General features: G+C 39.8%; 1 protein-coding gene across 7 annotated transcripts in view; it reads right to left on the bottom strand.

Annotated features, from left to right (window-relative positions):
- Positions 1 to 13,046, bottom strand: part of MYLK (myosin light chain kinase) — a gene marked incomplete at its 5' end in the record, with an annotated part of 144,274 nt that overhangs the window by 30,143 nt on the left and 101,085 nt on the right. For all 7 annotated transcript variants that reach the window (XM_084288744.1, XM_084288746.1, XM_084288745.1 and 4 more), the window contains one exon: positions 1,764 to 2,066. In XM_084288744.1, the coding sequence (XP_084144870.1) occupies positions 1,764 to 2,066 (303 nt within the window). The remainder of the gene's footprint in view (positions 1 to 1,763; positions 2,067 to 13,046) is intronic.

Raw genomic sequence — 13,046 nt, 5'->3', positions numbered from 1 at the left:
TGAACACATGCATTTTCCACTGTCTTCAATTAAGGCACCAGCTACACTCACACACTTGAAAAATCACACTTTATATGACTTGCCCTTTCTTCACGCTAGCTGCAGTATTAAGAACAGAAAGCTAGAAGTCCTGGAACTTAGAACACAAAGACAACCCACTCTCCTGCACACAAAATGCATTTTCTTTTCACCCAAAGAAACTTTTTGATTGTCAAAATGTGTATCACAATGATTGATTTGTTCTATAGACTCTTTGTGTTAAATCTATGTAAGAAAACTGCCAGACTTAAAAAGAAAAATAGCTTGTTTGCTTTAGTCCAGTACAAGTAGCGCTTGCCCTAGGACAAGCAAGTCTAGGAACAGGTCAGGTCCTCAGCTCTAGAAGGTGTTTATCCTGCAACTAAAGAAAGAGGGCATTCAAACACAGGGAATTCTATTACGAAAAGCCAATACCGTCTAGCTTTCTTTAAATTTTATTGCTACTCTTAACGTTATTTTTCCCCCTTTGAAGACAAGTTGCATTTTGATTTACAGTTTCTAAATATTTAAAACACTTGGAGTATGATTCCCTTTTGCTGGGAAATGACTGTTGAGAAGCTTACACAGCTTTGTGATGCTGCGCCACTTTGCTAGCATTTTGTCTTGCTATGGCAATGAAAGATAACATCACAAGGATTATGTGAAACATTTAAAACTCTAAAGCTTTGCATATAAAGATAAGGAGGGAGAGACACAACACACAGTCCACTCTCCAAAGACAGGAAACATAGCAAAATACATAATTTTGGTGCTGAAAATTTGGTTCTGGGATTTTCAGTGTGGTAGGAATATCAAAGTGATCCTTGCACAGTAGGTAGATGTGGATGTGCACAAAAATCTGCATTCAAAATACATTAAAAAAAAATAATGCTGATTTTGTGTGTGTGTGTTTAAAACATTTGTAACAATTTACAATAATTTCTAAAATGTTCCAACTCTCCCCATTAGCCTATTTGAGAAGATGTTAAGTAGACAACAGGAGGAAAAACATACTGAGAAGTATTTTACGTGCATTGCAACTGGAATCAAAAACTCTAAAAAAATATTTCTAGCATCCATACAATGCTGCAAACCCAACATGCTAAGCAGGATACAAGTCACAAATTCATAAGATCAAGTGTATTAGGGGCAACAGGACTGAGGTGGTTTACCGTGCTGGGATTTGAAGCACAGAAATCATATCTAGGTCTGAGAGGCTAATTAAGTTTCTGCTGTGTATTCAGTGCTTGGCTGGCAGCAAGCTTGTTTGCTTTTTCCAAAAGCAAATTTGGGATAGTGTTTTTTGGCTTGTTTTTCCATAGTGTGTACAGCATAAACTGTAATGAATTCCCCAGTATGTTTCAGGTAAGCCACCAAACATAATTTCCCAGTTGGGCAAGGTCTGAATGGGTAACTTATGTGTTAAATGTTTTATCTCCCTTTACCTATGTGCTGAATGACAGCCAGTCAGCATGCACAGAGCAAGCCAGAAGTCAAGTTACAGGTTGCTTTCACAAGGTGGGTTTTAGGGATTCCTGAAGCCATGTTTCCACAACTGATGCATGCAAAACATAAGCACAGACACCCACATGAAGCTACAAAGGGACTTAAGTGTGCTTACAGCCAGCTTAAGCATTCATTGCACAGAAGCACATGCGAAGGAGTGTGGTAAAGCTGCCTGACCCTACTGGGAAACTGTTACGATATGATTTAATTAAACCTTGACGTTTCTCTTAAAAACTAACCTTCTTGTTTCTCTCCAACTTTGACCAGCTCGGACTCTTGACTGGGCTCGCTGATGCCATACACATTAGCAGCTCGCACGCGGAATTTGTACTCCCGGTCAGCCTGCAGGTCCTGCACGTTGAACGACGTGCTGCGGCAGGTAGTGAGGTCTGTCCATTTGTTATCCACTGAGTTCCAGATCTCCACGGTGTAGGACTGCACTGCACTTCCACCATCATAAGAGGAGCCATACCATGAAAGAGTGAGGGAGGAACTCCGGATGTCTGATGCACAAGGTGTTCCAGCAGGTGGGTCTGGTTTATCTGCAAAAAACAGATGCAAAGCACACTAGATGAAATTGGGAGCGTAAGAGGTAGGACTTCTGTTAAGGTATTACTGGCCTTAGCTAACAACCATTTTCCTTCCATGCTATTGCTCTGCTTCACAGGTTTGTAGTGGAGTAAGAAAACAGCTGCAGACATACCTGAATTAGCAAACACAGATGCCAATCCCACATGGGCCTCAGCACGGGCTGTTCAGTCTTTGGGCATCCTGCTAAGCTGTTCTGAAGCCTAATGCCCTTCACAGCTATTGTTACAGAAACCACTGAGACTAAAACCAGTCACAACTATGCTGGCAAGTACTGAAATCAAATCTCCCACAGTAGTGCAAACATCTCCTTGATGAACTTCCTTGGAGGGTTAACCTCTAACAGTCACCATAGCTGTGATACTATTCCCCCAGCTCCCTTCATCTGCTTCCATAATTCAAGGCCCCTGTTAACTTTTCATAGCCTCTATGCACCACTTATCCAACTATACCTGGGTATCACAGCCATCCTAACCAGTTTGTTGACATAGAAACACAGATCTTGAGTTTTATGTGAACAGATTTTGGAAGCCTGGTGCACTTTTTGGTTAAAAAATAAATAAATAAGTAAAAATGAGCCAGTATCATCAGAACCTGGTGTGTAGATGAGCAACCAACTATACAAATGTCTTACACAATACAGAAGCATTGAAGTTATATCACTTTTTCAAAATTAAGTTTAATCATTGACTAGTTACTGAAATGAATGTTCTTCTAAGACAGAAGAATGCTGGCCTCTAAAAAAATAACTGATTAAAAAAAGAATTATGAAGTTAAGCGCTTTTAAAGACTTTAAAGTGAACTAAATGTCTTCCCTGGGAATAATCCCCTCAGAATTAATCTAGAAAAACCTACAAAATAATGATGATGTTGATCTGGGTGAACTAGTGGTCAAAGGCTGAATGAGAAAGCACAGGATGGAATAAAATAAGAGAAGATGAAAATAAAGGGATAGCAAGTGTGAGATACTACAGCAGTTGCAATAGACGCTGACTGATAAAATTTTGTTCCCTTTTGCTGGTTAAAACTGATAACGGATGTTATCACTTTTTCCTTAAGAGAGGCAGAATGGCTTTAGTTTTGGCTGGTTTGGCAACTTTCTGAGCAATAAAAACATCTAAAAATTGGTGAAAACTGCTATGGACTTCGATCAAAGCCTTACTGTGGTAGACTATATGAGTTGTCTCTCCAGAATGAAATTATCATCCCTTGGAAAACTACTTAGCAGACAGAAGTGGCCACAGTTTGCCAGAAGCCCAACTTTAGTTCTTGGACAGAGAGACCTCTTCTTCTGACTGCCGTGGTTTTACTCATAAAGGGGGAAAGTGGGGTAGGATCAAGACAGCTCACCATCTGGAACTGTGCCATCTCTTTCTACAGAAAATGACCAATGATTTCTCTGAGAAAACTCATTTGCACTTGTCATTGAATATCCACCTCCTCACCAACTTAAACATATTAGGAGTTATATGAATAGAAGTTTTAAGTATGAGGGAAAAGACTGGGAGAGAGGAAGAGAGATGAGCACCAAGGGTTTGTTGCTGCCTTCAATGTGAGAATGCCCAGGCAGAAGAGAGATAGGCTGCCAGAGCGTGGGTTTATCTGCATTCAATTTGGCAACACTTAAAACTCCATTCCACTAGGAGTCATCATTATACTGTACATCTTTTGTTAAAAAAATAGGTGTCCTTAACCTCTGAAATGGCTTACTGCTCTTCCTAGTTGTCACTTTTTACCGGTCTCATTCTCTGGCAAAATAAAAGGGACTTCTAACAAGCATAAATTTGTAGTTTAGGTATCACGGACTGAATAACAGATAAATTAAATGATTAAAGAGAGGTCTAAGAAGAAAAAGAAAGATTATAGCAAAGATAAGAATATAATCTCAGGCTCCTGGTGCCTGAAGAGCAGTAGTCCTGCCCCAGACTCCTTGGGGTGGCAAGAAGTGAGAGGTCAGTGCTCACATCACTCACAATTTCACCACCCTTGTGCAATACTGCACCAGGCTCCGGGGAACCATTTACATGGCACACGTGCGTTATATGTTTTCAGTCAAGTAGCAATGACAGCCAACTTCTTTTCACTACAAATTATTATGCATTGAGGCCTCAGGGGAATGATATTGCCTCTGTCCTCTTCAAAATCTGTTCAGAAGAATATTTAACTGTGTGTCATACTTTCCTCCTATATAATCATCACTGCATCATCTCAGGATGCACATATAAGCACTTGGACAAGTAACAGCTGACTTATCTTATATCCAAACAGAAAAGAGCAGTTGCTGATAGCAAGGGGAAAATACTTTGAAGAAAAAGCTAAGCCAGTAGTCTATCACACTCCAGAGGCATCTGTTCAGATTTGCCAAACTAGTCCAGATTCTCTGACATCTGCCATGCACACAGCTAAATGTGGGCACTATGGGTTTATTTTAAAAAAAGAAAAAGTAGCTTGCTCTAATACTAAAACCCTAATTTCAGAGGGAAGGCGAGGTTATAGAAATCCATACATCTGACAGCTTCTGACTAGAGCTATACACTGAATTTTAATGTGAAGGAGAAAAGAACTCGTGCTTCAGTCTTTTCAGAGCACAGCGGGACATGAGAATACAGTGACTTCTTCACTGACTTTTAGCACTCTGCTGCTTCCAAATGAAACTCTGGGCATGCTTTAACAGTTGCCTAAACTTTCCGTGACTCACCTGGATAATGGCAACCCTTTAGACCAGCATAGCTTGCATAAAGCAAGGCTTTTAAGGTATGTGCTCACTAGAGAGAAAACATTCACAGCCAATGGTACATTAGCTGATTAGCTGTCAAGAAAATGCTACATGACTTTAGTCTAATATCTGCAAGTCTTGGGAATATATATATATATATATATATATATATATTTTTTTTTTTTTCAGTAGAAAATAAGTGGATCTGCAACCCTGGCTGGACTTGCTCAAGCCAGAAATATGAAATATGCACATTTTTGTTTGAAGCCTACCAAGTGCTGCTGCTTACAGATCTGCTCAATGTATAAATACTGGGGTAGTAGCTGCTATGGAAGATCATAAACAAGAAAGAAAGCTTAATCTTTGCTCTTTCTTAATATGACATATGTGTATATAGCATTTTACCACGCTTAGAAATTATTTGATATCAGACTGGATGGTATTTTACAGCTCTGCACATTCAGAGAATTTACAGATGGTCTCTCCATGTGTCTGTTTTGTTTCTCAATAGTTTATTCCATGGGGATTTTAAAGGTTACCCTTTATTCATCTGTCTGTATTGAAAGCTAGGACATTTTGCCAAACTACATTCCCTTCTGGAATATGAAATCTCTATCAGCACAATTAACTGCTTCCAATAAAAATATCCAGTGGGTTGAGGAGGGGTGCGGAAGTTACAGCACAGTTCTCTATTTTGTCCTTCTGTTTTAGTGTTTAGCATATCATTCACGTCCTTGAGCTGCCCATCTTCAATGTTTCAGTTGTATATCATATGCAGTCTTTTACAATCATGTACTTCACACTTAGGCATATATTGCAAGGATTTTACATAGGTTCACTGGACCACAATTTTGTTCTTGCTGTCCCATACCAAACCATAGCCACAAGCCAAAATATGATCTACAAGGAAGTGAGTGCATTCCAAGATACACTGCTCCTGGTGAACATTTCCATAGGACTATAATGGTAGGGGGAACAATTCATTTTAAATGTCAGTCTCTAACTTCAGCTTCGCTACTGGATGCAGCAAAAGAAAACGTGTGTTCTCTACCATAAGATATCTTATCTATACAAAACCAGGGTATTTCAGTCTTGACTAATTTACAGAATGACTATAACACCAAAATAAATATTTAGCTATGCTTTATGATATTCTAGATTGTCCTGGTTAAATTGTCTGTGTCCATATAGTCCTACTGAATTTGCCCAGAATCCTACAAGCTCCACCCCCTTTGGTAGCAGGCAGTACTTATACCTCTTTTACTAGGATGCATGATCACCTTATTTGCCTAATAGTATAACTGCAAAGTCTAAAAACATAGTTGCAGGTTGGACAGCTAAATGCTAAGGGGGACTCGAGCACAAGGCTCCATAGGTAATCTCTTTAGGAATGAGGTGGCTCACAAAGCCCAGCTGCAGGCAAAGGAGACGGGCAATCAGCTAACTTGGCCTCCAGCCTGCCCTATGGACTATTCTGCACAGCAGCATAGAGACTGTGTAAAGCCACTGACACTAATTGCACAGGGAAAGGAGCAGCAGCTGCTCCATGTACTGCTATTCACCAAGCACAGGGGAGTAAGAGGAGAGGAGGTGATGTGAAAGAGGACTCGACTGCTTTTCTCCCTTTGTGCTCCAGCAAACTTGGCACAGATTAGGAAGGAAGGTACTTCCCAACAAATGGAGACATAAATTACTGCTACCCCAGACCAGGGAGGTCAGGTTCCAGTTTATTCTTTGTGACATACTTTCATTAGGGCAGATGGTAAAGTCATGAGCTGGACTCGCATGAAATGTATAAGCCACATTTAAGGCCATACCAGGATTGAAACATGCACTTCTTGTTTACTCAAATTGAATTCAGCTGCACTCCCTCCTCAGACAAATTCTCAGAGATATTTTGGTAAACAGTTTTTGATATACACCCTGGAGTAACCTTTAATTAATTTTTATTTGTACACTCTGAGAAGCGTAAAGCATAAGCAAGCACGATATTTAATCAATGTTATTTATGAAACAGATTTGTCTTGAGGTCCTTGCCCTTTTCAGTGGTCTGTAACCCCAAATTCCTCTTGATAAGGGACTTTCTCTCCTTCTGTGTAGGTAGCAAACCCCAATGCATGCAGGACTCCCACAAAATCTGAAACCGTGCTATGCAGACCTTATTGGCCTCTCAGCACTGCTCAGTTTACAGAGTCTGCAGAACACAAGCACCATTCCAGGAGACCAAAAAAGGCAGCATTCTCCTTATCTAACTCAGAGCACAGGGAAACAGCAATCCTTCTGCTACTTGATGGGACGGTCAGCCTGAGCCAAAGCAAGGCTCCAAGGCTTTGCTGCACATTCAGAGCTTGCAAGGCTCTGGCAGTGCTTTAAGCAGCAATGCTGTTTCAGTAGAGAGCCTCTGAAAACAGAACTATATAACCATCACCCCTGAAAAATAAAAAGTTATTTTAGCAAGAGAGACAGCACTGAAGCAACGTCTCTGAAATAGTTGTCTTTATCTGTTCTCAAAATTGGTTTGATTTCTTTCTAAATCCAGTTATCGTATTACTGTTTAACACTATTATTAGCTATTGTGATATTTGTCTGCCAGATAAAGAACAGACAGAAAGAAACAATTTAATTCCATCCCACGGGCTGTTTAGCCAGAGAAGGTATTTAATATGCTGCAAAAGCCAGTTGAACACTGTCCATGCCGACAGCACTGGCAAAGCCTTCATTTGAAATTCATCAGCAGGAGAGAAGCGAAACCATAAAAGGCCATAACTGAACCCTGCATTATTGCTGACAGGGCTTAGGGTCATGGCAGACCTCTCCGCTGTGTTCGGAAAACTATGCCCTGCAGCTTTTTTTTTTTTTTTCTTTTTTCTTTTTTTCTCTCTCTCTCTTTTATTTTTATTTTATTTTATTTTTTTATTTTTATTTTTATTTTTTTTCCAAGGGACAGGAGTGCTGTAAGTAGATTATTACCCCTTTGCACCCCTTTACACCCACTAACGCCCTTCTGGGTGTTACTGCACCATAGGTTTAGCATAAAATTAAAGTAGAAAATAATGCATGCACTCTCCCTCAAAACAACACAAGTGAAGATGAAATGAACAGAATTTTTCTGCTAATGAAGCAGCCTCCCCAGCGGGAGCCAAGGACAACATGGCCAAGGTTAGCCAGCTCAGGGGACTTCCACACCTGCAGCTCTGGCAGAGTTTGAAATCCACCCGTCCCTTTTAATACACACAGCAGACTCATGCTAGCCTCCTCAAAGTATGATCCCTCCCCACGATGCTGACATAAAACTGTTGTTTAAGATCTGCATTTTTGAGACCTGCGGGTAAAATAGCTCATGAACATCGAAGGCCCACAGCACCACTTTGTGCTCTTTTTCCCCCTTTGCCAGTGGGGTAACTGAGGCATAAAAGAATAAAGTGACCTTGCCCAAGGACACACAGGAGAATGGAACTGGGAATGAAACCAGATCTCACCACTCCTACGCATATGCCCTCAGCACAAGAACATCTCCTTCTGCCACAGGCCTAATGGAACAAACAAATATATAATGCATTCTCAGGAGCCCTTTTCCTAAACCATCTGTTCCTGTGCCTGAATCAACAAGCTATTCGGATTACTCATGTGCTACATGTTAGGCAACTGGTTTGATAACTAGTTGAATTAGATCTCTGATACCTGTCCCCTGAAAGGCAGAGTAAGTTTTAGGACTTGTCCTGGTGAGACTGTAAGCTGATTCCAAGTCCCTGATGGTGTCAGTTTAGGTCCTAGGAACACTGTGTTCATGCGCAGAACTGGAGTCACAATGAATTATTCCTCTAGAAAGTAAGACATTCCTGGCATTTAACAACAGGAAAAATACAGGAAGTTAGTTGTAAGAAATACTGCCATGATATTTCCTTTTCTTCACCAGAAGAAAGGTGAAGGCAACTATGAGGAAAAATATCTAGGCAGAGAATTCTACTGTAATTTCTCTTAGCTGAAATGACATTGAAACTAGATGGCCCTTCAAGGAATAAAGCTGCATCAGTGTGCCAGCACTGATGGATAAGGCAATGTAAGCTGTTTTTCCTCTATACATTGTTATCTTGCTGTGATAAGTTAGTTTTGATGTGGCTGCAGAGTTTGGCCACCAAACATTGGAGGGGAGACTGACAGTGCGGGTCACAGCACTCTTGAACTGCAACAACAGAAACAAAAACAGTAAGATAAGACATCTCTTCCTTAACTGTCAGTCTAGTTGCCCTTTAACCAGAAAACTGGTAACAAAAGTCCTTCAGCAATCCAAAGGAATTTAAAAGGCTAAAGGTTAGAGGCCAAGTCCACCCACATATTCTTAGGAAATTCACTGCATTCTCAGACCCTAGATGTAAACAGGGAATCACATGGCTACTGCAAGATATAATCTGGTGCTCCTCAATAAGTTTCAGAAGCAGTCATGTTAGCACTTCTGAGCTGCAGTGTTGTCCGTAGAAGTGTTCTCTTCTTTTTCAGATGGATAACACAGTTTCTAATCACCGCTGGATCCACTCAGTCTAAGCAGCTAGCACCGAGCCAGACATCTCAGGCACTCACAAAAATGCAATGCCACTGTTAACTTTTGATTACGCTACTACATTTCCTTATAATATAAAATAAGGGCAAAGAAGTAATGCTAATGTAGCATGCATCTGTGTCACTTGCTGAACCAGGACCGAGTCCTTTATATAAACAATCAGCAATCCTACCTTGGATTCAATGACTACTGGAGTTAGTGTTGATCTTATTCTCCAGCTAATTCTCAAATTTCTAATTTTTGCTTGGAAAGACTCTGCTCATAGAGGTTCTGCTAAAGGCATGATAAAGTCACTTGTCCCAGAATGCGACCTCTCCATCACAAACCAAGTACAGAATTTTAACATCATGCAGAGGAGTGGGTATTACTTAATGAATTCATATTATACTACATGCCTGCATGCAACGTGCTTAAATATAGTTAAATATTTGTATTATCACTGTTCAACAGTACATGAGGACACAAAGCAGACGTTATGTGCACAACTGCTTAGCATAATAAATATACAATAACAATCTTTGAGCTTCTCAGGGTATGATAATATTGCTCCTATTCTTCTGCATATATATCTGTCTTATAGGTCACTGACCATCATCTTTTTTTTTTTATTATTTATTATTATTATTTTTTATGCAATACTACAACTACACCAGAAACAACACAAATTTAAAGGATTTATAAAGTTAATCAAACTGCCACAGGTAGGCAGTACATGTGTTTTTAATTCTGTATTTAAAAAAAAAAAATTTGCTGATATCAAAAAGTATTCACCAAACCCTGGTGAACATCAGAGTACCCCTGTATTATAGGCATGGAAACATGAACAATTTGCCCAAAATCATGAAAGAAGCTTGCAGCACAGCTGCAGGATAGACCACTTCTTTAATGCCACATTCTCCTTGTTGAATACTCTGTTATTCTTTTGACTCTTTGTCATAGTACCCAGCCATAGCCAGTATGAAGACCAAATTCCTTTTTCAAAAGTGATTGCAGATGGGGGTATTCCTGTCACAGATCTAAAATGTTCAGAAACAGCAATTTGATATATTTGCATATATACAGCCAGGAAATGGCGTGGAAGGAATGAATATTCCTTGCTATCACTGTAGAGCGAGGGATGTACCTTTCCTAAATCAGTCCTATTTCACACTCAGCTCACTACTAGTTCATTTAATATAGCTTTGGCAACAAAAGTCCACTTTAATCTGACACAGCATCTGCCATAAATCATTAGCTCAGTCCCACATCAGGCTGATTTGGATTTGGAGCAGAAACATGTTGCAAAAAATCTCCCTAGAGAGATCATACGGCTAATGAAATTGCTTATTTGAGAGAGCCAATCTTAACAATAGAGAACTCAACATGGGTATTTTGGAAACTGTCTATCCTTTAAGAGAAGAGATTGCTTAACTTGGATGTCTTCTTCTACTGCAGGTCTCCCAGCATTATTAATGCTTATACAGGCACAAAGCTACACAATAAAGCAGTGTTAAACTCAAGACTCCATCCTGGTGGCTCAGTTCTATGTATTCATCATCACACCACCCTGCCAATAAATTAACAAGGGTCTTTGCTAACTTGACTAGATATCTCTGCATCTGGTGTGTGGACTGCAAACAGATTACACTGGAGCCTGAGTTTAGTGGACATTTTGCTCATAGATATTCATTAAAATTATAAAGGAAAAAATCCTTAGAATACAGTTGGAATTCTTTCAAGTGCTTCTGTTCCCGCTTTTACTTTCCTAACTGAAAAGGAAGATCCAGGATGGTCTTAAATATCCTCAGGAAGGTTCTCCTCAGAGCAGTGTCAGTTATAAGGCCAGGCCAGGTTGTTCAGATGTTTATCCAGTCTGAACATGAATGCCTCTAAGAATGGAGACTGCACAACTTTTCTGGGCAACCTGCTCCCTATCATGTGTTACAGTCCAAATTTAATTTGGGAAAAGTGTATTGGAGTCTTTCACGTGGTAAACTTGCACATCACCATGAAGATTTTGCAACCCACATGGTTGTAAAGTAATAATAAAATAAATACTTCTTTATTTTCCTATTTATTTAATTTTATATTTTAACAAATGCATTTGATTTCCTGAAACTCAGAACAGAAAAACCTGTTACTTAGACCTTTGAAACACCTCTAGGTCAGCTCAGACACACTACTCCAGGGAGCAGATGTTCTGTATTTGTAGTTTCCCTCAGTACATTCAAGACTAATTGTGGACTGTGGTCAGTCAGCAATGTTTTGCACACACAGCATACAAACAGATGTGCCTTTCATTGGTGAACTGATAGGTAGGCAGCTCTCTCAGAGTTATAGCCTTTTTATAAATAGCTGACTCAATTCTAGCACCAGGGCTTTCTCCACAAACCCTTGTTATGAATGGGGGATCAGGGCAGGGAGAGCAAGTTTCTTCCCCGTACTTTGGACAGAGCAGAGAGAACGGATAGGTGAGAATTTAGGACTAAGGGTGAGCTTTTGTAGACTGAATTATCATGTTTTGCATATTTAGAGAAGTACATTTTCCCTATGCTGACTAGAGTAGGCTTTGGAGAAAAGACAGCATCTTCCAACCTCTTAAGGTGCAGATGGGGTGAGGGATTCTATCTCAGTAGTGAAATTTAAACCTACTTCCTAGAAGGAAGACATTTTTTTTTGCCCCCTTTTCCCACATTTTTGAGGACCCACAAAGAAGAATCTATAGTTAAAATGCACATGGAGCAAACTAGAAATCTGGAGGCTTTGTAATGCCTTTGGCAGTGCTGACATCAGCGAGATGTTTCACTGAAGAGCTTGGCAATTTTACAAGAGGGAATTTATTCTTTTCAGTTGGAAACAGATAGCTTGTCATCAGCCAAAATGCATGGCAAACTCCAGCACATTGTAAGGATTCTTCACCCAACTCTCCCGAAAGCATCTCTGGGAATCCCACTGTTCTCTGGCACATTTCTCACTTATGGAAAAGCAAAGCAGGAGGCTGAGATGTAGCTTTATAAGGTTATAGAATTCAAAGACTTTCAAGCCAATTAACTCCAATAGACATGAAACAGTGACATATAATAATGAGGCAAGGATCACATAATGACAAGATCATAGGAACTGTTGGCCTGGTTCAGCTAGAAAAAAAATCCATCTCGCTGAATAACCTGTTACAGTTAACAGACTGCAGCAGTGGCCTAGGAAGGAGTGATAAAAGGGGAAATGTAAAGAGCAGATTGTCTCCTGCCTTACCTCTAGCTGCTAGACAGCTGTGTTGGCACTTTGGACACAAAAGCAGTAGTTAGAACAATATAGAGAATAGTTATTTGAGGATCAATTTTTCAAGGTTTTCATTTTTAACCTAGCTACACTTCTGATTTGTACAACCTACCGTTGGAAGGAATAATATGATTTATCTATGATCTTCTATTCTTGCATTCTATGGCATATTGTTGGCATCTGCTTGATTTTTATATTCATTCACTGTTATCTTTAACTGCAACCAGTGCCACAGATTAGACAAAAAAAGAATTTAAATAATAAGGAGACTTGTATTGATGATACACACAACAGTATGCAACTGACGACATTCACTCTTTTGTAGTGGTCATTGTAGTTGAAAGTGTGGTTCTAGTCAATAAACATTGCATGTTATTCATTGGATCACTGAAATGGATTTCC

This window comes from Netta rufina (assembly GCF_964035555.1).
Source record: "Netta rufina genome assembly, chromosome: 6".
Taxonomy (NCBI): domain Eukaryota; kingdom Metazoa; phylum Chordata; class Aves; order Anseriformes; family Anatidae; genus Netta; species Netta rufina.
The sequence above is the reverse complement of the archived record's forward strand: the minus strand, read 5'-3'. Positions and strand labels throughout refer to the sequence as shown.